The following is a 21,330-nucleotide window of genomic DNA, read 5'->3' as shown; positions in this document are numbered from 1 at the left end:
TTAAGATCATACTGTACGCCTTAACACATTTATGCGACCATAGTGGTTTGAGCATTGGACTAGGACTCTGAAGACCAAGGTTCAATTCCTAGGTTGGCCATGGAAACCCACTGGGAGACCTTAGACAAGTCACACTCTCAGCCTCTGGGGAAGGCCATAGCAAACCTCCTCTGAACAAACCTTGCCAAGAAAGCCCCATGAGACTTTAGGGTCACTGTAAGTCAGAAACAACATGAAGGCACACAGCATCCGAAACTGAAGAATTATAGCAATATCAAGTATATTTCTATACCGCTTACCAATGTACTAAGAGGTTTACAAAGTGTAATCTGCCTCCAACAAGCTGGGTACTTACAGGTCCAAGATGTCTGCTTTGGTAGAAGTGGTAGCCTTTTGGATCTGCTTCTCCATGGATTTTTTAACTAAAATTTCTGAAAGAGTGAGTTGGGGAAGAAAAACATGTGGCAAACTGATTTTCTCCATCCAATGTGTTGAAGGGGCTGAGGCAGAACAAGAGCAGCAAATCAGCACACTTTTAGCCACCTTGAGTCATAGTTTTAGGGGCAAAGGAGGTGCATAAATAAAGTTCTTTTGTGCTAGACCACAAAAACTCCAGATGCACTCGTCTAAAACCCTCCCAGTCCCAGCCTATATGCTTTATCCACTAGGCAGGAGACAAGAGTCTACAGAATATGGCCTCAGCCAGACGAATCCCTTTGCAATGTTTTAATGGATTTTTTTTTTAAAAAGCCAAAACTTAGAACATGAATTTTAGTTCCTAGCTGGGAGAAAAGAGAACACCATCCAAGTTGGGAAAAGCACACGAAGCCAAGAATGTACTGCAGAAATGTAGGTATGTGGGAATAAGAATAAGAGTAGATAAGTATGTATGTATCAGTCCACAGGAATCATATCCATGGGTAGCCATGTTAGCCATACAGCAAAGTACAATATCACTCAAAACCACCATTGATACCTTTATTGGAACAACTAAAATGCACAAAATACATGATGCAAGCTTTCCAAGCTCCACTAGCTTCTTCAGCAGGCAAAGGTGTTAAAAATAATACACGGGGGGGGGAGGACACTGTTAGAGTCACAGGCCTACATTTTGTCAAGATGTTGTTGTACTCAGTTGGAGGAATGTATTAGTCACAGGTCCAAAACACACTACAGAAATAATCCAATTTGAAACTGCTTTAACTGCCCTGGCTCAATGATATAGAATTCTGGGAATTATAGTTCTGGGAGACATTTAGCCTTTTCTGTAAGAGAGCTCTGGTGCCACAGCAAACTACAATCCCCAGGATCCGCTAACACTGAGCCAAGGCAGCGAAAGTGGTCTCAAAACTGAATTATCGCTGCTGTGTGTTTTGGACCTGTCTGCTTTTTCAAATGTTGAGGAGAAAGCATGCCTTACACAGCTGTGAAAAGGATTGCTAAAATGTGAAAACAGACTAAGTTCTTCTAAAGTGGCATTGCCACCCCCATTTGTTCTATCAATACAATTCCTATTTATAGAACTCCGTCTGCTACAAGCCGTATGGTCACTTTCACACAAGCTGTCTTCTTCTGGTGTTGACATGGTATAACAGATTCTTATGAATCTCTACTTGGACTTAAAATTTCACTGACTTTGATGAGTCTTACTCCCATGAAATGGTGCATAGATTTTACAGCCTTATTTTTTCCAAACAGCTCCATTTCAAACCACTGCTTTCTCATTTTTTCTGTTTTGTGCAAGCTTATTTACTATTTATACACACTCTTTCCCACTGAAATTACAACCCAATTACAACAAAGATTCATTATTGTCCATTTAACTCTGTAACAAGTGGCCACTTCTTTTGCAATACTTCTATGTGTATGAAAATGCTGTGCTTCTGGAACTACATACTGTTTTTCAAAGAAACAGCCTTTGAAAACCAAGCCCTCCCGGAAGATTGTATAAAAAGGTGGTGGAGGAGAGATTATGTCTCAGCTGTTTTGAATCTTGAAATGTATCCCTTGCAAGAGACTACCCAAAGAAATAATGGAGAGCTGACAGAGGTAGTAACAGCTACATAATTGTATACGCACACACTGTCAACTATAAAATATAGCCAGAGTTGGAGAACTATAACATTTCTAGAGATTCCAACTTTGCAAATTTTGAGAAAACGGATTCAGATTCCTGTGACATCTGAAATCAATCACCAAACAAATCTTGACCTCTGTGTTGGGCAAGGACAGGGTGCATATGGCCTCTGAATGTTTGGCTGAGAATTAGATCTGCTTGGAGCTGTAGCCCCAAAACATTCAAAAGGCCACACATCCACACCACTGCTGTGGATCATAATAATCCCCACTTACCCAGTGCTTCATCACCATCCCCTGTATGTGAAAGTGTTCCTTTTTTTGTTCTTAACAAGACCACTGAAATAACACATCACAATTTGAATACAGGAATTGTGTTACACAATAGCAGGATGAAGCACAGAAGCTTTATACCAGCAAAATCTTCTCATATATACACATTTTGAGGAACAGGAAGTGACTATTGCTTTAAAACAGGAAAAGAAAAGGGAAAAAATCTAAATGAAGTGTTAAGGAAGCAGAATTCACCCAAGCAGGACTCGATCCAAAAAGTCTGAAATAGCACACTTGTTCCATGTTGCTGAAGGAAGGAATAAATCTGACAGGACACAATTGGCTTTTGGCTGTTTTAATTGTTGTCATATATATATATATATTTTAAAAAATGTTATTTTAACAGATTCCGTTAACATTCAGATAAACAAGCAAGACAACAACAAATAGACAAGATTGCTGGGCATAAGCAAAGCCAGGGCAATGAGAAGAATGAGGGTAAGTTTTGACCGCAAATGAGGGGTGATGGCAATGGCCTGTCACTCCTCCCTAGTTCATTTGTTCCTCCCCTTTCAAAGGGGAACTATTGGAGGAAGTTGCAAGCCTATGTTGTTTGCTGAAAGCAAGAAGAGGCATTTGTATGCCTGCACTCTTGCGAGATAGATTTGTTGCCACCTGTTTCTATGACAGGCATTGGAAGAAACTACTTGGAACTGATTATTTTCTCTCATTAACCTAGTTGGAAACACGGATGTTTTTGAGAGAGCTGCTGAATTTCTAATGCAAATGTTACCTCAGTATATTTTGCAATAGATGGGAGTTTCTTCATGGCCTTTCTCTGTCCAGAGCAAGGCTCAGCTGGCCAATACTCATTTTACTCTTCCCTTCTTGCTCTTTTGTTATGCCCCATTTGTTCTCTGTTCCCAAGGCTGGCTTTGCCAGTGCTGTGGAGATGTGATGGTCAAAGCATTGGGGTGTTGTGTCTTTTGGGGTCTTTAAAAAACATGGGGCTTCATCACACAATACACACTAGGAGAAAATGTTTATTAAAAATCTGAAAAGTGACCAAAAAAGGCAGAAAAGAAATAGTACTTAACGTGAACATACAGCTTGTGACATGCTTCACAATATAAAAGAAACCCAAGCGTTCAGGGCAATGTAGCCAGTAGCTCTGTTTGGCCCACCCTCTGTAGTCTCTTCACAATTAGTCCTGTTTAGTTTGCACAGGGCCAAACCATGAGAAAGATGCTAAATTTCTCCTTTGGTTTATAACAGAATTCTTTATCATAGTTTCTTCAAGGAACACAGCAACCTTAAAAAATTAGTTCTTTGAGCATAATCATTCAATAAAGCTCAACCCAGCCAACTGGTGTTCTCTGGTGAAGTACAACCAGGGAAATGTTTTTGGAATCTGGCTACAAGCTTTGTGTTAGTTTTAATAAGTTGCTAGATAACCTTAACTGTAACCCTGCCATGGGCATCTCTTAACTCAAGCCCTCTTCCCTTTCACCAAATGCTGAAGCCACAGTGGAGAAGGGGTCTACATGGTAACAATGCCGACCTAGGCAATTTTAAAGCAAACCATTTGCCACAGTGATTAAATTCTTTTTAAAAAAAAACTTATCAACCTATCTTGGAGTTCTGAAGCCATCTGTACCTCCCTCTTGCTAGTTCTTTGCAAACACTCAAAGGAAAATGGCAACAGTTCGTGTCATTACTGGCACTGAAAGAAGACCTAAGACCAGCTTACATGAATGCACCAACCACAGATCATGGACTGTTAACACTTTATAGACAGTAAACATGAGCTCTGCTAAAAAAAAAACAACCCTAAGAAATCCTGCATTAAAAAAAAACAAAAACCCTAACAGGTCAGGGATCTGTTTTTAGTTCATCAACTAAAGTTCAAAGTAATACTGCCCAGAAACAATTTTACAGTTTAATAGCTTCTATGTATTACCTTCTCTCACCTTTTCTGGAGCACAAAAAGATGCAATTACGGGACTATTCCTAGCTTTAAGAGCTTTATTTCCAACCCATTTGTCTCTCTGCAGAAGGCAAAAACTGCAACTTAAAAGTCACTTGCACAGAAGCACTTTTATTATCCATTTTCTGGTATCTTGCTTACCTCTCAGGAACACACATTATACTTATATCAATATTTGTAAGTATGTAAAATTAAAAAGATTAATAAAAAGCAGCCTCCAGAGAGTTGGAGTCGGAGGAGTAGCACAGTCTACACACTGCTTTCTTCACTGAAGTTCCAGATGTGTACCCAACCTTGTTAAGCCCCTAGTTGAAAACCACACCATCCAGAAGAAGCTTTCCATTTTCAAAAATCAATACAAAACAAAAGCGATATGACATTGCTATACACATTTATATGTAGGATGCAGCTGGTGCCATGCACACAGAAAACTCCAGAAAAAGTTTAATGGAGTTCATCTTCCTCATCAATGCGGTATAAGCCTCACTAGTGAACTACAGCCTTCAGTCTACAAGAAAGTGTGTTCTCTGTCCCAAGAATATGCTGATATTACATTTAGAAGAGAGACTTGTGAAGCTTCAGAACAAAGCACTGGCTGTTTACAAATCAACACCTGCATGCTAAACAATATCAAACATACACTATTAGAAAAAAAATGTTTAGTGGTACATTTATATACATTTCTCTGGGAGACTTGACAAAAGGCAGTGAGTTACACATATCCATCCTGCACACTGGTAGCCACAATGCAAGTGTGTATGTGTGTGTAACTAAATGTACATGCATAGTTGATTACCTAAAAACTGTACACAAAGTATATTATACTGGAACATATGACCCTCAAAACCTTTGAAGGGTGGGGTAGGTTGGAAGAATCATTTTTTGTTTCCAGTGCATGCAAAGCTTGACATTCAGGGCAGTGTTGCTTTAAGGCTATTTCTAAGGCTAAAAGAGGTGCTCCCCCCTCCCCCAAATTCTTGGGATACTGTTTCTTAAGAGTTTGATTAGGGTAACTTTTAAAGGGGATTCTAGATAGTGGAGTCCATTTTAGCCAAGCCATAAGGACAAAAAAGGTTTGTGGGGTGTGATGGTGGAGATCCTGAAACTCTGACCAATCTTTTGTTTAGTTTTCTGAGATGCCTAGGTTATTCTAACAGTATATTTGTACTGAGCCTTTAGTTTTCCCCCACTGTTGTATTTAGAGAGGAAATGCATCAAGGGGTACAGAATCCATACATGGTCTCCTGAATGTGAATTAAAAGCATTGCAACTAGAGTTGTAAAATTATTTATGAATCATTGTACATTTATATCCTTTTTGTTTCTTCCACAATTCTAAAGGGCACAGAATCTACTCCATTTCAGAAGCAACGCTGCAGATTAAAACCAGGATTAAAATTACATCTTCATGAACTACAACTTGCAACGAACATAGAAGGCAAACTTCAGCTACTAAATGGGGATGACAGTAGGGTTTGCCTGTGGCATTTCATCATGAGTTTCAAAAACCAATGACAATGGGTAGGAGAATTCTATATTAAGGAAGAGGTTAGTGGGTGCTAGGTAACAAACAAGGCCTCTTTGCAGTGTCCTACTCATATATATATATATATATATATCTCATTGGCTATTCTCCACGTTTATTAGTCTAGCTTTTTAAAAAGGCACAAATACAGGTGCCTCCTTAAAAACTGCATCTTCAATGAACAGGTTTCCAGCCATTATTCTACTGAATTCCTTCCACAGATAGCTTTTGGCATCATTAAAGTATTACACATTTACCAAGTGAATGACATCAGACAGCACTTGCATTCTGAACTAATCATGTAAACATAGCAGTAAGATATAAAAAGCTTCAACATTCCATTATCAGACCTACTTTAGTTTTGGTTTTTTTATTCATATAAACAAATAGTTTGGATCCCAATTAACAGATGAGCTCAGGGTTTAAATTCTTTCTCCATTATAAATTAATACCTTGTGAGATTTTTAGATTTAACACATCCATGTTGTGACTCCAGAAGACATTAAGGATTTTTCATGTTAATGGGGTCTATATACATTTACAAAATATCATGGATGGAGGAGGAGCACTGGAAATACAGTTTGAGTATCCCTTATCCGAAATGCTTGAGACTAGAATTGTTTTGGATTTCAGAATATTTGCATATACATATAATGAAATATCTTGGAGACCAAAGTCTAACTATGAAATTGATTTCTGTTTCATATACACCTTATACACATAGACAGAGGGTAATTTTATACACATTATTTTTTAATAAGTTTGGCACGAAACAAAGTTTGTGTACACTGAACTATCAGAAAGCAAAGGTGTCACTATCTCTGCCACCCATGAAGAAAGGTTTGTATTTTGGAACATTTTGGATTTTTTTGGATAAGGGATACTCAACATGGAATAGGTCTAAAAGCAATATCTTCATTACTTCAAGGGAGAATTCTTGTATCCACACATGCTCAACTATTTAGAGTAAGAATACAAGATTATTTATAAGTCACAATAGAGAATGTTAGAACAGGAAATGCTGAGAACTGGCGCAACACCCCCCTTCCCCCAGATCGCTGGGGAATACAAACACAGGAAGTGTACACATTCTTCATAAAAGTACCTATCAATGGGGAAAGTCTCCTTAATTCCATGTTGGTAGTACTAGAACAGTGGGGTGGGGAGAAGGGAGGGGAGAGAAAGAGAGAGAAGCTATTTTTGATAAAAGGCCTGGAATCACTGGCATTAATAACTTTTCTACCACACAAACTGATGTGTCTTTTTAACTCTGCCACAAATATACAAAAAAAAAAAAAAAAGAAAAACCCCCCCCCCCCCCCCCAGTTCCCTCCCTTAAAACAAACAGAAAGAAGAAGACTTCCAAGTAAGAATGATAAGTACTGTACGGTAATATCTGAAATATTTATATACATAATTTTCTTTGTGTTTTGTTGGAAGTGTCTCCTGGTCTTACAGTGGCACTCTGGGGTCCCTTCGGCTCCATTGCTTCGCCCCTGCCCTTCCACTTCTCAGTAGACAGAGCTGTTTCGGATGCCACAGCACAGTACCATGCTCAAGATCATTTCAAAGATCTGTAGGGCAAGGAGCAGAAAAATATAAGCATTGAGACTCCAGCCCACTTAGCTATATTTCTACAGAAAGTAACGGCATAGGTGCTCACCTTGGCTGCACATTTATACTTGCTCCTATTTAGACTGGCAAGAAAAAGCCTGAGGGGCAAACTAATTCAAGTAAAGATGGTTAGAAATGGATTTTGATTAAAGTCAGCTTGCTTTCTCACTATCACAAGTTCAAGAAATAAATTAAAATGTGGTCTGCATTTTAAGTAGCAAACAATAGTCATCAAATACATTTCAACCACATTATCAAGACAATACTATTGGAAGAAAACTGCTGCCAAGTCTCTTTTCAGCCAAATAGATATAAAACAAATGCTAAAAAGGAGGACTTGAATATTACGAGTCTTCACTTTCTGTGGGAAGGCAAAGCGGCAAGGAATGCTTTAATTTACTATGTGGAACTCACTGCCACATGATGTAGTGAATGGCTACTACCTTGAACAGCCTTAAGGGGGAACTGAAAACATTCATGGAGGTTAGGACCCTCAGTGGCTATTAATTAGGATCCCAGAAACAGTATGTGTCCAGTGTTAGAATTAGTATGCCTCTGCACATCAAACTGACAGGGGATATGAAAAGGTACAAGTTGCACTCAGATCCAGTTGGCAGCACCCCCCCTCCCAAAAAAAGCACCTGGTTAGCTGAACAGAAGGCTAGACTAGTTAGACCTTTGATCTAAGATCACCTGGTTTTTCTTCTGTTCTTATATCCATTATTTTCCTTCAGAAATATTCTTTGGAAACCATAATGAAGAACACTGAAATCTTGGTGCCTATTCATACTACATAATTATAGTAGTTATTCTGCTTTAATTGCCATGGTTCCACCCCAATCCTGGGGTCTGTAGTTTGGTAAGGAACTAGAGGAACCTTCTGGCTTAGAAGTCTAAATGTCCCTCTCTAAGATGCAAATCCTAGAATTCCACAGCTCATTACCATGGCCGTCCAGGTGGAACACAGCAATATAATTGTGCAGTGAGAGCTAGTGTGGTGTAGTGGTTGAATTACAACTCTGGAAACCAGGTTTCTATTCCCAGCTCAGACATGAAGCCCACTGGGTGACCTTGGAGAAGTCACATGTGCTCAGCCTCAGGGGAAGGCATAGACAACCGCCCTTTGAACAAATCTTGCCAAACTGCTTGAAAGCACACAACAACAACAACAACAACACTGTATAGTGTAAATAGGCCTCTCAAGAACACTTAGAAGGTTTCTCCCTTGTTGCCTGGAAGCGCAAGAAATAGAAGGGTAGGCAGAAGTAACAACTAGGATGTTGTTACTATTCCCTACAACTAGAAGGGAAGAACAAGAAAAAGATGGAGGTAGTAGGCAGAGAGACTCTGGAGTTCATTAATATAATTTTCTCCAAAACCCAAATATCTCTTTAGAACTGTGAAAAACTATTTTCTCAAAAATGTAGTTCTTGTTTTGCTTTTGCTTTTCTGCAACCCCAATGCAGTTCAAAGAGTTGGAGTATACAATAATATTGTATAATACATTGTAAAATATTATATACGAAGAATATAAAAAAAAATTGCTGAATAAAAATATATTCAAGAGTTGAAAAGGAGGTCTGATTTGGCCATCTTCCCTTGGGCATGCACTTGCCAGTCCAATTCCTCCCTCCTGATTTTTCAGTCTATGGCCCGGTACAGATGGACACAAAGTGCCAGCCTATGGGTAGAGTCACAGCAGAACGTCCACACACTCAACGCCATGACTCTGTCCCTAACGTGCCATGATGCTGCACACCGTTAAAGACAGTGTGCAGCATCATGGTGGGACCCTGGCACTGCATATAGATCCAGCGCCAAAAGGCCATCATCACAAGGCTGCCCCACTGTGTTTGGGGTGCCTTTTGGAGGACGCAAAAAGGAGCTGCATTTTGCGGCTCCTTTTTTTTGCCCTCCAGAGGCCAGATCAGAGCTGTGGTATGCGGTGGCCACAGCCTTGATCTGGCCAGTAAAGGGGCAGCTGCATGCCGCCTGTTAGGGGCTGTTTGTACAGCCCCTACATTCCCATTACCAAATTTTATAACCCTCTGTTGCCTGACTCTGAAGCCCACCAGCATGCTGCTCATAGATGTTGCTTGGATGGCAAGACTCTGAAGTGTTCCACTGTTCGACACAGAAACCACACTTACCATGATCACAGCCACCACAATGGCAGCAATACCAATCAGGTACAGCTTTCCAGAGAACAGCTCATCAATTTTTGCATGACAGTTCAAGTCCTGAGGTAAAAATAATGCATCTGTCAGGTAAATATCCTGGATGTGAGCCTACTCCCCCATCACCACCACAAGTATAACCATGAAGAAGATTGAGGGTACAAAGTCATGCACCTCAATCCCATAATAGCCTCAGGATGACCCAGATCCTACTGTAGAGGAAATAATGATTTAGCTCAAAGATGGGAAACTAAAGGATCTTTAGATGTTGCTGGACTGGACTGGCTTTGCTAATGAGATCTGATGAAAGTTGCAGCCCAAACACATCTGGAAGCCATCCTTGATTTAGCTCCTCTGATAACCCTTCATACAGAAGCCAAACAGAGTATCCATATTAAATATTCAGTCTCTTCAAACAAATCTCTGCCCATCTGCTTCTTTACAGCAACACATCATACTATTCCTGAACATCATAAAGGTAAGAAATGGAAGGGTGTGTATATGTGTTTTATCATATAAGAAGGGATTCTAATTCAAGTTAACCACTTATCAGGTAGTTCCATGTTCCAAGATTAATATTTCTAGATGGATCATCTTGCTCAGTGCAGTATTTTGCATGTGTTTTACTTAATTGCAGCTTGGATGAAACAGATTTGCTGGATTCATCTCAATCAGCCTATAGAATGTCAGGTGCCAAGAGAGGGAGAGTGCCACCTTCTTGGTGGCTTTCAGTATTCTCAGCTGTTTTGTTTATCCGTATAGGCTGACATTGGCACTAAAACACAGTGGTTCTGTTCCTGTTCTCAAGGCTGATTCAAAAAAATGGGGCTGAAGGAACTGTTGTTTTAACACGGCAGGGCAAGTGTTGGCCTCCCAGAACCATTTTTGTGGTCCCCAAGGCTCCTCGGGGTCAACTTTTTTTGCCCAGAAATGCCCTCTAGGGGGCATTTTAGCCAAGCTTTTCCCCCAGGGTTAATTTAGACCCAGGAGAGGCCTTTTTTGGAAAAAGGAAATGAATTGACTCCTACTCAATTCCCGTTGTTGTTTTTTTAAAAAGCCTCTCCTGGGCCTAAAATGTTCCAGGAGGACCTAACAAAATAGCAAAAATGCTCCCCGCTCTCTAGCGGGTATTTCCAGGGCATTTAAAGGCAAAAATATGTGTGTGTGCGTGTGCGTGAGGGGGGATTGTAGTGTATACAGTGAGGGTGCAGCCTTCCAAAGTCTGCAGACAAATGCTTCCCCCTTAGTCTTTCACAGCCGCCCACCCCTGCTTTATCCCAAATAAATTATGTTGGTGCAGGGATCTTCAAGGTCCTACTTTATCCTGTTGGATGAATTTTCAGAGGATGTTAGCTGAGCAGTTGCCAGTAAGCAGGTAACACCAAAGCTTCCTCTTGTTTTCATTTAATGTAGGTATGTCAAGGTGACATTCTGAATCAGTTCCTGGACAGGGCAGTAAACTAGTTGAAGGCCAAAACAAACAAACTAAAAAAACCAAACAGACATGGACACACACACACACACCACCCCAAGAATCCATCCAGATTAAGATGGAGGAGAAGGTGGAATATTATTTGTGGATGGTCTTCTAGAGAATGTTGTCCTCTCTTTAAAAGACTAGGTTTGCAGTTTGGGAATGCTCTTAGATTCATTTAGTGTTGCCACTGGAAGCACAGGTGTCCTTGGTGGCAAAACTGACCTTTCATCAGCTTAGATTTATAAATCAACTCTGGCCCCATCTGGACAGAGACAGCAGTGAGCCGATTATTCACACTCTGATATCTTCCTGTTTGCGTAGCTGAACAGCATTGTACATAAGGCTCCCTTTGAAAGAAGCATTAGAATCTCAAGGCAGCTGGACTGTTAACTCGGACTGGCACAAGTTATGTTTTATTATCTCTGTGTTCTGCCATCTATCTAAGCTACCAACCCATTTCTGGACTTCACTGAAAGTGCTGGTTTTAACCTGCAAAACTGCCCCTGTGTTGGTGGAATGCTTCCCTAGAGAGGCTTGTCTGCTACATATATTGTGGTATTTTGGGCACTAGCAGAAGCTGTTGTTATTAATTGATATCAAGTCGACTTCATGTTCAATTGTAAACCTCCTTTTGCACTTTCTTCCTTGAATTTTGTTGGTAGTCATTCCAAGTCTGCTATTTTCTGCTAATGGTATGGTGTCAACTGCATATCTTAAATTGCTGATTTTCCTTTCTCCAATTTTCACACCTCCTTCCTCAGAATCTAAGAAGATCAGAAGCTTTATGCATGATACCTTCAGAATACAAATTAAACAGATAGGGTGATAAAATGAAAGCTTTCCTGACCCCCTTGCCAACTGGAAACTACTTTGTCTCTCCATATTTTGTCCAAAAGCTGACTTTGCATCCTGAGTACAGGTTACACATCAGAACAATCAAATGTGGCACACCTATTTTTCAAAGAGTGATCCATAGTTTTTCACCATTTACACAAGCAAAGGCTTGGTTATAATTTATACAACACAAGCTGATTTCCTTCTGAAATTTTTTGGTGCACTCCATTACCTAGCATATGTCTGCAATATGATCTCTAGTGTCACCTCCTTTCCGGAACCAGGCTGTGGACATCTGGCATTTGTCACTCCATATATGGTAAAGATCTTTGTTGCAGAATTTTGAGCATCATTTTGCTTGCATGGGAAATTAATGCAGTGGTCCTGTGGCTATCGTCACTTTTGGTGTCCCCTTTCTTGGGAACTGGAATGTATATTGATTGTTTCCAATATGCGATTCTTTTGTTTTCCATATTTGTTGACAGGTTTTAGTTAACAATTTGAGTGGATTCTGTCTCTGCTGCTTGAAACAGCAATATTGGTATGCTTTCTGTTCCTGGTGATTTATTTCTCCCAAGTGCTTGGAGTATAGCTTCCACTTCACTTTCTAAAATTGTGGATTCCTCTTCAAATGGTTCCCCCTTTAATGAATTTGTCATCTTTTCATCTCTTTAATAAAGTTCTTCAGTATTTTGTTTCCTTCATCTTTTTATTTTTTCTTAATCATGCAGTGTGTTCCCCTGCTGGTCATACAGCATTCCCACTCTTGGTTTAAATTTCCCTTTGATTTCTTGGATCTCATGGAAGAGGTCTCTTGTTCTTCCTTTTCTGTTGTCATCTGCATTGATAGTTATAGTTCTGTTTGTCACTGAACAGCTATATTCAGGACAAGTCAGGGTTCTGACTCTATTTATGTCTCCTTTTATTTTTCCTTCTTGTGTATCTTTAACTGCTTGAAGAATTTCATCTGTCATCCAGTAGACCTTTTCTTTCTTTTTGGCCAGATATTATCTTCTTGCATTCTTTCCTCAAAATATCCCTAGCTTCAGCCCAGAGTTCTTCTGGCTAACCGTCCATAAAGCTTAATAGTGCAAATCTATTTTTTTACATTACATTCTAAAGGGATGCTCTTCAGGTTATATTTTGAAACAATGGCCTGTTACAGACTTCCAAAATAAAGCTGCTTCGGGTCTCTTTGGAGGTATGCTGTTTAAATGATGCATACATCCTAAGAATCCAGAAGCTGCACCAAAGCTGAACTCCAGTGCTTAGAAATGGAGTGTGGCTTTGACGCAACCTCTGGACTCTTAGGACCCATGCATCATTTAAACAGCATACCTCCAAAGAGACCTGAAGCAGCTTTATTTTGGCAGTCTGTAACAGGCCAATGACTGATTTGGTGTTCTTTAGCTTTACTCTAATTTTTGATATTAGCAATTAATGGTCTGTGCCACAATCTACTCTGGGCCTTATTTTTGCAGAGAGAATGGAGTTTCTCAATCTTCTGCTTCCAGTTAGGTAGTATATCTGATTTTTACATTGGCCATCAGAGGATTCCATGTATAGTCTCTTTGTTATCTGAAGAATGTATGTGTGATGAACAAACTGGTGGCTTCAGTCTCTCTTTTACTTCCATCAATCTCTCTCCTGCTTTATTTCTTGATCCTAGCCAGATTCTCCTACAATATTTATTTCTGCTTGTTTCCTCCTTTTGCATTCCAATCGCCTGTGATTACCAATAGGTCCTGTTTTGGTGTATGGTCAATTTATTTCTAGACTCCCAACACAAAATTTTTCATTTTCTTCCTCTTCTGCCTCTCTAGAATAAACTTGGATTATGGATTTCCCCTGAAGTCTTATTGATGTTATTCAGTCAGACTTTGCATTATCACGACTGCTTTTGCTACATCTTTCCTCACCCCATTTCTTCTTAGTTGTTTATTTCATGAGTAAAACACTGTGTAATTATCTGACTGAAAATGCCCCATTCCTGTTCACTTTAGGTTCATCCCAAGTATTGTAATGTTTATACATTCTTTTCCTTTTTGACAATGTCTAGCTTCTCCTGATTCATGTTTCTCACAATGTTCCTATAATATTGTTTGTGAAGCTTTAGACTTTCTTTTCACCTCTGAGCACATCAACAGCTGAATGTCCTTTCAGCTTGAGTCCAATTGCGTCATCAGCTATAGTGTTACTCAAAGTTATCCTCTTCTGTACCCTAATAGCTTGTTGACTGCCTTCTGACCTGTCTTCTGGCACTATATCTTGGTTTATTTTGGATTGTCTCATCATAGGGTTTTCACGGTAAGAGACGTTCAACAAAAGTTTTACTGCACAGTACAATCAAGCATTAACTATGGTGCCACTTCTGCTATCTCTGTGAGATCCTTTGCCATTATCACCCCACACTAATGTTTGGTATGATTAGTCTGGCTCCTCAGCAAAAGACTGGTTAACATGGGAGACCCTATCAGCAGCACTGCTATCATGAGCATAGCTTCTTGCTTCATAGAAGCTTGCAATCTCCTCATCATACAAAAGTAGTACCATGGTGGGACCGGGAGAAGATATTTTTATTATTTCAGGCATTTTAAGAACTATTTTTGTATCTCTGCTTGTGATTTTATGGCGGGATACAGACGGGCAAAAAGGGGTGTGTTCATGACGTCATGAAGGTATAGCCTTCAGACGGCCCTTACCTGAATGCCGCCATGAACACGCCGCCCGCACGCCCCAAGCGGGAAGAAGCGGCATTAAAAAGGTGCTGCTTTTTTCTGCTTCTTTTCTGTTTGATGCGCAGCTGCGCATCTCCGTCTGTAAGCTGCTGCACCGGTACGCCAGAATTGCTATGCCGCTAATTTAAGTTGCCCATTTAAAAGCTCCGTGTCTGCTGTGTCGCATAATGAGTCGGGGTCCTGGAACATGCGCAGTTTGCAGTCAGGCTTTAATTGCAGCGTCAGCTGCCATGCAGGTGTGGAAGCTGCAGCACAGCTGCAGCGCATTTTAAGACTCGTAACCCTAACCCTAACCCTAGAGCTGCATGTACGCATGCGCTGCTAGAATCGTGGAAAGTTTGGAATTTAAAGTGCACCCCTACACACATTCCTGCGTCATTTTCACCTAACAATAAAAAAACGCTAAAACTTTAAATATTTACATATGTACAAGGGAGGTGATGGGGGATGGCAGGGGGACAGCGGTGGCAGCGGCGACAGCTGTGGCTGTGCATTGCAGATTCAGCAAGAGCGCGGGGACCAAAGGAGAGGAGGCATCCATGATGCTGGTGACATTGGCAATGTGCAAGCGGACAAGGATGCCAACACCAGCTGATCACCAGCTGGCAGGAGACCACCTTTGTTCTTGGGCAGGGCGGGGGGAAAAGTTTAAAGGGGCTTGGGTGCTTTAAATGTGCACATATGCTTTCTGCCGTCGGTGATGAGCACCGCAGCTGCGCAGCTGTGCATCCGCCAGCCGGCAAAAGAAAAAAAAAAGCCCCGTTTTTGGCCGCCCGTGAGGAAGCTGCCTCTCTCTTTGCAGCGTCCTCCGAGGCGGCGGTATGGAAACTGCGGGTCAGAAACAGCCCCAGGTGAGGCGTCTTCACTGCCCCCCATGTGGAAGCCCCATACACCTGAGCCACGCCCCCGGGGCGGGCGGTCTGGAGGCTCCATATTCAGCAGAATACACCTCCAAGACGTCTTCCCCTGCCTGTCTGTATCCCGCCTATATTTGTTATATGTGCTGTACTATCCTTATCCCTTAACCTTATTGGTTTATTCTGAATTAATATTTTCTTTAATTAAAAAAAAATACTTGTGCACTGCCCAGAGAACTTGGATAGTCTAGAAGTGTACTAAATAAATGCATTTTTAAAAAACCTAACCAAATATATGTTTTATGGAAAAAGGAACTCTGTTTTGGCCATAAGTTCAACTCAGTTTGCCAGGGCTAGTTTAGAGCAGTATTTCTGCCCGACCACTTTCTGCCCTCTTCCATTGGCTCAGTTTTCTTGTGTGGAAGACAAAAGCAAAATTGCTATTTCAGAGTTTCACAGAGACAGGCAAGTGGGGCACAGATAGAATGAAAAAAATAGAACAAGGAAACAAATGAGTCTTTGGCAGGGTTAAAGTAGCAATCAACCTACAGCAGTGGCTACCATTGCAAAACTAAAAGACAATACCTCACCACCTGACTCTCCCACACACCAACCAACTAGACTTTTGCTGGACGAGAAAAGCCTATGCATTAGAAAGCACTGCAGTATCATGATTATGGTTCCTTACATCTGTCAATACTGAAGTTGGGCTTCCTTTACTGCAGAGGTCATCTTGATTTGTCAGGGTGTATAGTTGCTCCCAAAATGAACCCGTGCCACAACATTTTAGCTGTAAGCAGAGAAAAGGTAGAAAATATTGACTATAGATTTTCTTCTCCAAAAATTTCAAGTTACATGTTTCTTTTTCAGTTAATCACAAAAGGCCTAACATCTAAATCAATAAAGGGCTCCAGCACATAGCTTCTGGTACCCGAATCTCTCCCTCTCATCTTACCTACCGCTTGCACTGGATCCATGCAATATCATATGGAGGAAATGGGGAGATTAGTTGCCAAGGGCATTTTAGAATAGTGGCTTAAATTGGGGGGAAAGCCCTGAACTAAAAGGTTCTGGGTATTGCCTGGAAGGTTGCAAGCCTTGCATGGAAGGGGACCTTTACGTCTGAAGCCCGGCAGGGATAAACAGCTCATTTAAGAGCTGCATTATCATTAGTATTATACACAAAATGACAAAACTTGGCTCTCTTACCATCCTTTCTTATAAAGAAAACACACATCCTTGTTTCTGGTGCAATCCAATTAAAAGCAATAATGGATTACTACTTTTCCACAAGCTCCCTTTCTCCTTTTTAAAAAAACTGGACAGGGATTGTTCCAATTTCTCTTCTTCAGCTTCATTTAGCCACTTAAAATATAAACTGTCTTTTCTGCATCCTAGGCTGTTTCCAAAGGGGCAGCTTGTATGTTATGAAGTGATTCTATGTTATGAAGTTTGTTTTTAAAGATAAAGCTAAACTTGCATTTGACTATTCACGTTACTAATTTTAGTACTAAGGGTACATCCTACTATGGTGGAGCCATTTGCTGTGGCAGCTACTACCTCTCAATCCCAGGTTTTAGACCAAACTTTAAAGGAACAATCCAAGATGCTGAACCTAATCTGAAGGTTTCAATATCCTGAGTAACTTCTAACAAATTCAGACTAAAATCTTGAGTAGATTTTCTACGCTGGTGAAATAGAAATCACCATTAGCTGCTGCTGCTGTTTAAAGCTCACAGCACACAACCATCGCATCTGTTGTAATGGATTCCATTTGATGAACCCATATATTGTAACCAAACTTTTAGTAATCCTAAAACATCTTTTAGTAATTTTTTTAAAATTTTAAATTTTTATTACTTAAAAACATAACAAACAAAACAGAAAAAAGGCAACATCAAATACACATAAATACAAAGACAATAAAAAATAGTAATTTTTAAAACAACAGGCAGCTAATAAGACCACAATGCTATAATGTTAATTTTACATTGTGATTTTATAGTGTTATAAAACTACAACAATGGTCCAAAACACACAGCAGAAATAACCCACTCTGAGAACGCTTTAACTGCCCTGGCTCAGTGCTAGGGAATCCTGGGAATTGTAGTTCACTGTGGCACCAGCGCTCTGTGACAGAGAAGGCTAAATATCTCACAAAACTACATTTCCCAGAATTCCCTAGCATTGAGCGAGGGCAGTTAAAGCAGGCTTAAACTGGATTATTTCTTCAGTGTGTTTTGGACCAATCCTAATTTTGATTTTTTAAAACTATTTTAGCAATATAGTTACTGACAACAGGACAGTTTTTTGTTCTGTTTTTTTAATGGACTCAATTTAAGATCACCACAAAGGTTATAATGACTATAGCTAGAATCCTCTGGGGGGAGTTATGAATGTGTAGCCACCATGGTTACACAGCTATGCTGTGAATCCCATCTCAATATCCTCCTATTCCTACTTACCGGGAATCAACTTCTGAGACTGATGGGGGTTCAATTTCCCAATCAGTTAGAAGGCAGCTGACTAACATTCCCACCTCCCTGTATAAGCCACCCCCAGGGCAAAGAAGAGGAAGCCCCATCACAATTATCCCTTACACAAGGGATGGCAGGAACATCATTCAGCAGTTTCCTAGCCTACAGCAGAACAGACTCCTGTTGACAGCAGTGGCTGCTGCCTGGTAAGTCCGGACTCGGGGACTTTCACGGTCCCAATACATTCCCTAAATTAGGAAATACTGTACATAGTTTGTGTATACCAAACATTTACAAATGCATAACTCTAGGTTAGACATTCTTAACTTCCCAACAGGATTCCAGCCAACATGTTCAGCTAGGACATATTCACATTACCCCTAATGTCAAAATTCTTACTTTTTTAAAACCAAGGTAACAGAATAGCACTAAAAGCATCTATATGTATGGCACCAATATTCAATTTTTCTGTGGGTAAATGTTAGGATTTTTTTTGCCATTTTCAGAATGTTTAGAAGGATTCCAGGACTGTTTAGAATGAATGTCGTTCTACAAATAGAATGACAGTGAGTGAATGATGGGTACACACGAATGTCCAATGAAGACTGAGGGAATGAAGCATAGAGAGAAGTGCTAAAAATGTCATGTTTCAACATGATTACCTAACAACAATTCCTCGTATAGAAACTACCAGCTCTTGAATAGTTAAGGGTGAAGAACCTCTTAAGACCTTGTTTATAGCACACATGGCAGTATATACAATTGTGCGTATTTCAGGCACTGTTTAAAAATGAAAGAGCAATAAGGCAGGCAACTGATATGATCATGGAAAGTTATTGTTTGATTCCCTGAAGCATAGCTCACCGTTTCATGGAAAGTTTTCACAACTGTTTTTGCTGCCTTTGAATTGTTCTCATTATCTGACTTTGTTTCAATCACTGCCTCATCATAGAACTGTTTGATATCTTTGGCAATCTGCAAAAGAAAGTGAAGAAAAAAAATATTTATTTTAATTTTTTTTGGAGGGGGATATTACAGTTATAATGGAAAAAGTCAAATGTGCTTCTAACATTTACAGTCTGGTAAGCAGATATGCTGAAACATATGGCATGTAGGTCATGTTATATCAATCACCCAAAGGATACGTTTTTCTTCCCCGTGACATGTTCTCCAAATGAATTCAAACAGTCTTTACAAGTGACCAGCCAATCAAATACTACTGATAAACTCAAATAAAATTTGATCCACAGATGGTCTGCAGCAGGTAAACTTGCAATAGGGAAGAGGAAAGATCTTCTAGATTCTAAATATTAGCGTCACGTTAACCATCCTGCTTGAATGAGGGAATCTGAAAGAGATGGAGCTGCCAACTCTTGATCCTGATATTTGTCACCTGTTATTTAATCACAGAAAAGAGCCCCAGTCTAGGGCAGGGGAACTTGGTATATGCAGAAAGGCATCTTGCTCAGTTGAAAATAATGTGCACAGTGTGTTTAATATTCAGGACAATTTTACCAAAATGGCTAGGTCCTGTTTCTCAAAAGATACTGATAGGAAACAATCATACACCCATCCTTAATTGACCCAGGATGATTTCCAGTTAAGAGTAAACTAATCTGAAATAAACTCTTCCCCCAAGTAAGTTTCACAGGTTCTAAACAGGGGGACATTTCTGCTGACAGCCATCTTCTTCAACCACATTTAAGTGGTGTTAAGAGGCTGCTCTTACCAAGACAGAGAAGTCCCAGAACAGTCCAAACTGCCATGGTCAAAACAATAGGTTTAGCTTGTGTTTTCCAGAAGCCCAGCTGGTATTTCTCTGTAGCTGAGTGGCACTGGAAGGAAGTACTTTGCAGGAAGAAGCAGGGATGTATGTGTGTCTCACGCTCTCTCCTCTAAAGGAAAGGTTTACAGTTTGGGTTTATTTTTGGATACTGGGGTGACAGCCACTGAGGCTATTTCAGCTGCTACTCCAGATGTGGCCCTTCTTCAAAAACAAGATCTTGGCTTCCATTGTACACATAATGGCAATCACTACATTTGGCTACTATATTCAGTTTGGCCACTGCCCTCAAAGAGTGTTAAGAAGCATCCCATTACTGCTGTGTTCCAGAGCATAACCTGTATCCACCTGAAGGTCATAAAGTTACCAAGCAGCTTCCACTTTAGAATCCATTTGCATCTAAAGAAGTGGGCTGTTGTCAGCAAACGCTAATGCTAAAATAAATTAGTTAGTCTTTAAGGTGTTGCAACATTCCTTTTTTTGGTGCTACAGAAACAGACTGACATCTCTCTGAAAGTAGCTTTGGGATTAGCTTCAAAATGGCTCATTAAATCTTTAAAACTTTAGAAAGTTGGAATATGAGATATTTGAGGGAATGACTCATTTCATCTGTGTGTGAGGGTTTTTTTTTTTGGTTGAAATATCACAATAGGCCATTTTTGTGGGTGCTGTTACTATAAGTCACTTAGTGGGTTTACATGGCCAAACTGGGATCTGAACCCTGATCTCCAGAGTCACAATCCAATGCTCAAACCATTACACCATGCTAGCTAGTACAGTATAGCCAGTAGGGAGCTGCTCTTATGTTACTGTGTAGCAGAGCTGGCAAAGTGACCAATTGGTATCAGGACTGATGTACAACAGGCTGATGAACAATGGGTCAATGTGCATTGGTGCTCAATGCACAATAGGACTGATGCACAATGGGCCACATGCATTTGTGCCTGATGGACAAAAGACCAACGTGCATTGCATTGGGATGAATACACATTACACTGCATCAGATGAGCACTGGTCACCAATGCACATTGAGCACTCTTGCCAATCTCCCTTTATACAGCTTTGCAATTCAATAACCATGTTTCTTAGCATTCTGCTACCTCTTTAGATATATGCAACATGTAATGTAACAGGACAAATAGGATTCTGGTGCATATCTCCAAGTGTCAGGATATCCTAACAAGAAGAATCCTGGATTGGCAAGAATTTTCCCTAATGAGATGAATCCCAGTTTGACTTAATCTGCACAGAAAACAGCATTTATTGCAAATTTTATGCAGAATAAGCCCTGAATTAAGAACAGGCCACAAAAACTGTGTTTTCAGACCTTCGTACAGTAGGAAGGAACAACCTAAAATTACTTCCTCCAAGAATAAAATTTGTGAAGAATTACATTTCTAGTTTAGAGTCACAAGAAATATGAATAACAATAACAATAACAACGGAAAAAAGCTAATTGGGAGAAGTTTACAAGAAATATTTTCTCTCCACTTTTACTCTGTGTAATTAATTT

The 21,330-nt window shown here is 40.1% G+C and overlaps 1 protein-coding gene across 1 annotated transcript in view; it reads right to left on the bottom strand.

Annotated features, from left to right (window-relative positions):
- Positions 1–3,962: 3,962 nt before the first annotated feature.
- Positions 3,963–21,330, bottom strand: part of CD81 (CD81 molecule) — a 103,916-nt gene continuing 86,548 nt past the window's right edge. The window contains exons 5-8 of the mRNA XM_042467400.1: positions 18,899–19,009; positions 16,246–16,347; positions 9,625–9,714; positions 3,963–7,434 (exon numbers count right to left, since the gene is read on the bottom strand). Coding sequence (XP_042323334.1) covers positions 7,372–7,434; positions 9,625–9,714; positions 16,246–16,347; positions 18,899–19,009 — 366 coding nt within the window. The 3' untranslated portion in view covers positions 3,963–7,371. The remainder of the gene's footprint in view (positions 7,435–9,624; positions 9,715–16,245; positions 16,348–18,898; positions 19,010–21,330) is intronic.

Source organism: Sceloporus undulatus, chromosome 1 (genome assembly GCF_019175285.1).
Source record: "Sceloporus undulatus isolate JIND9_A2432 ecotype Alabama chromosome 1, SceUnd_v1.1, whole genome shotgun sequence".
NCBI classification, from domain to species: domain Eukaryota; kingdom Metazoa; phylum Chordata; class Lepidosauria; order Squamata; family Phrynosomatidae; genus Sceloporus; species Sceloporus undulatus.
The sequence above is the reverse complement of the archived record's forward strand: the minus strand, read 5'-3'. Positions and strand labels throughout refer to the sequence as shown.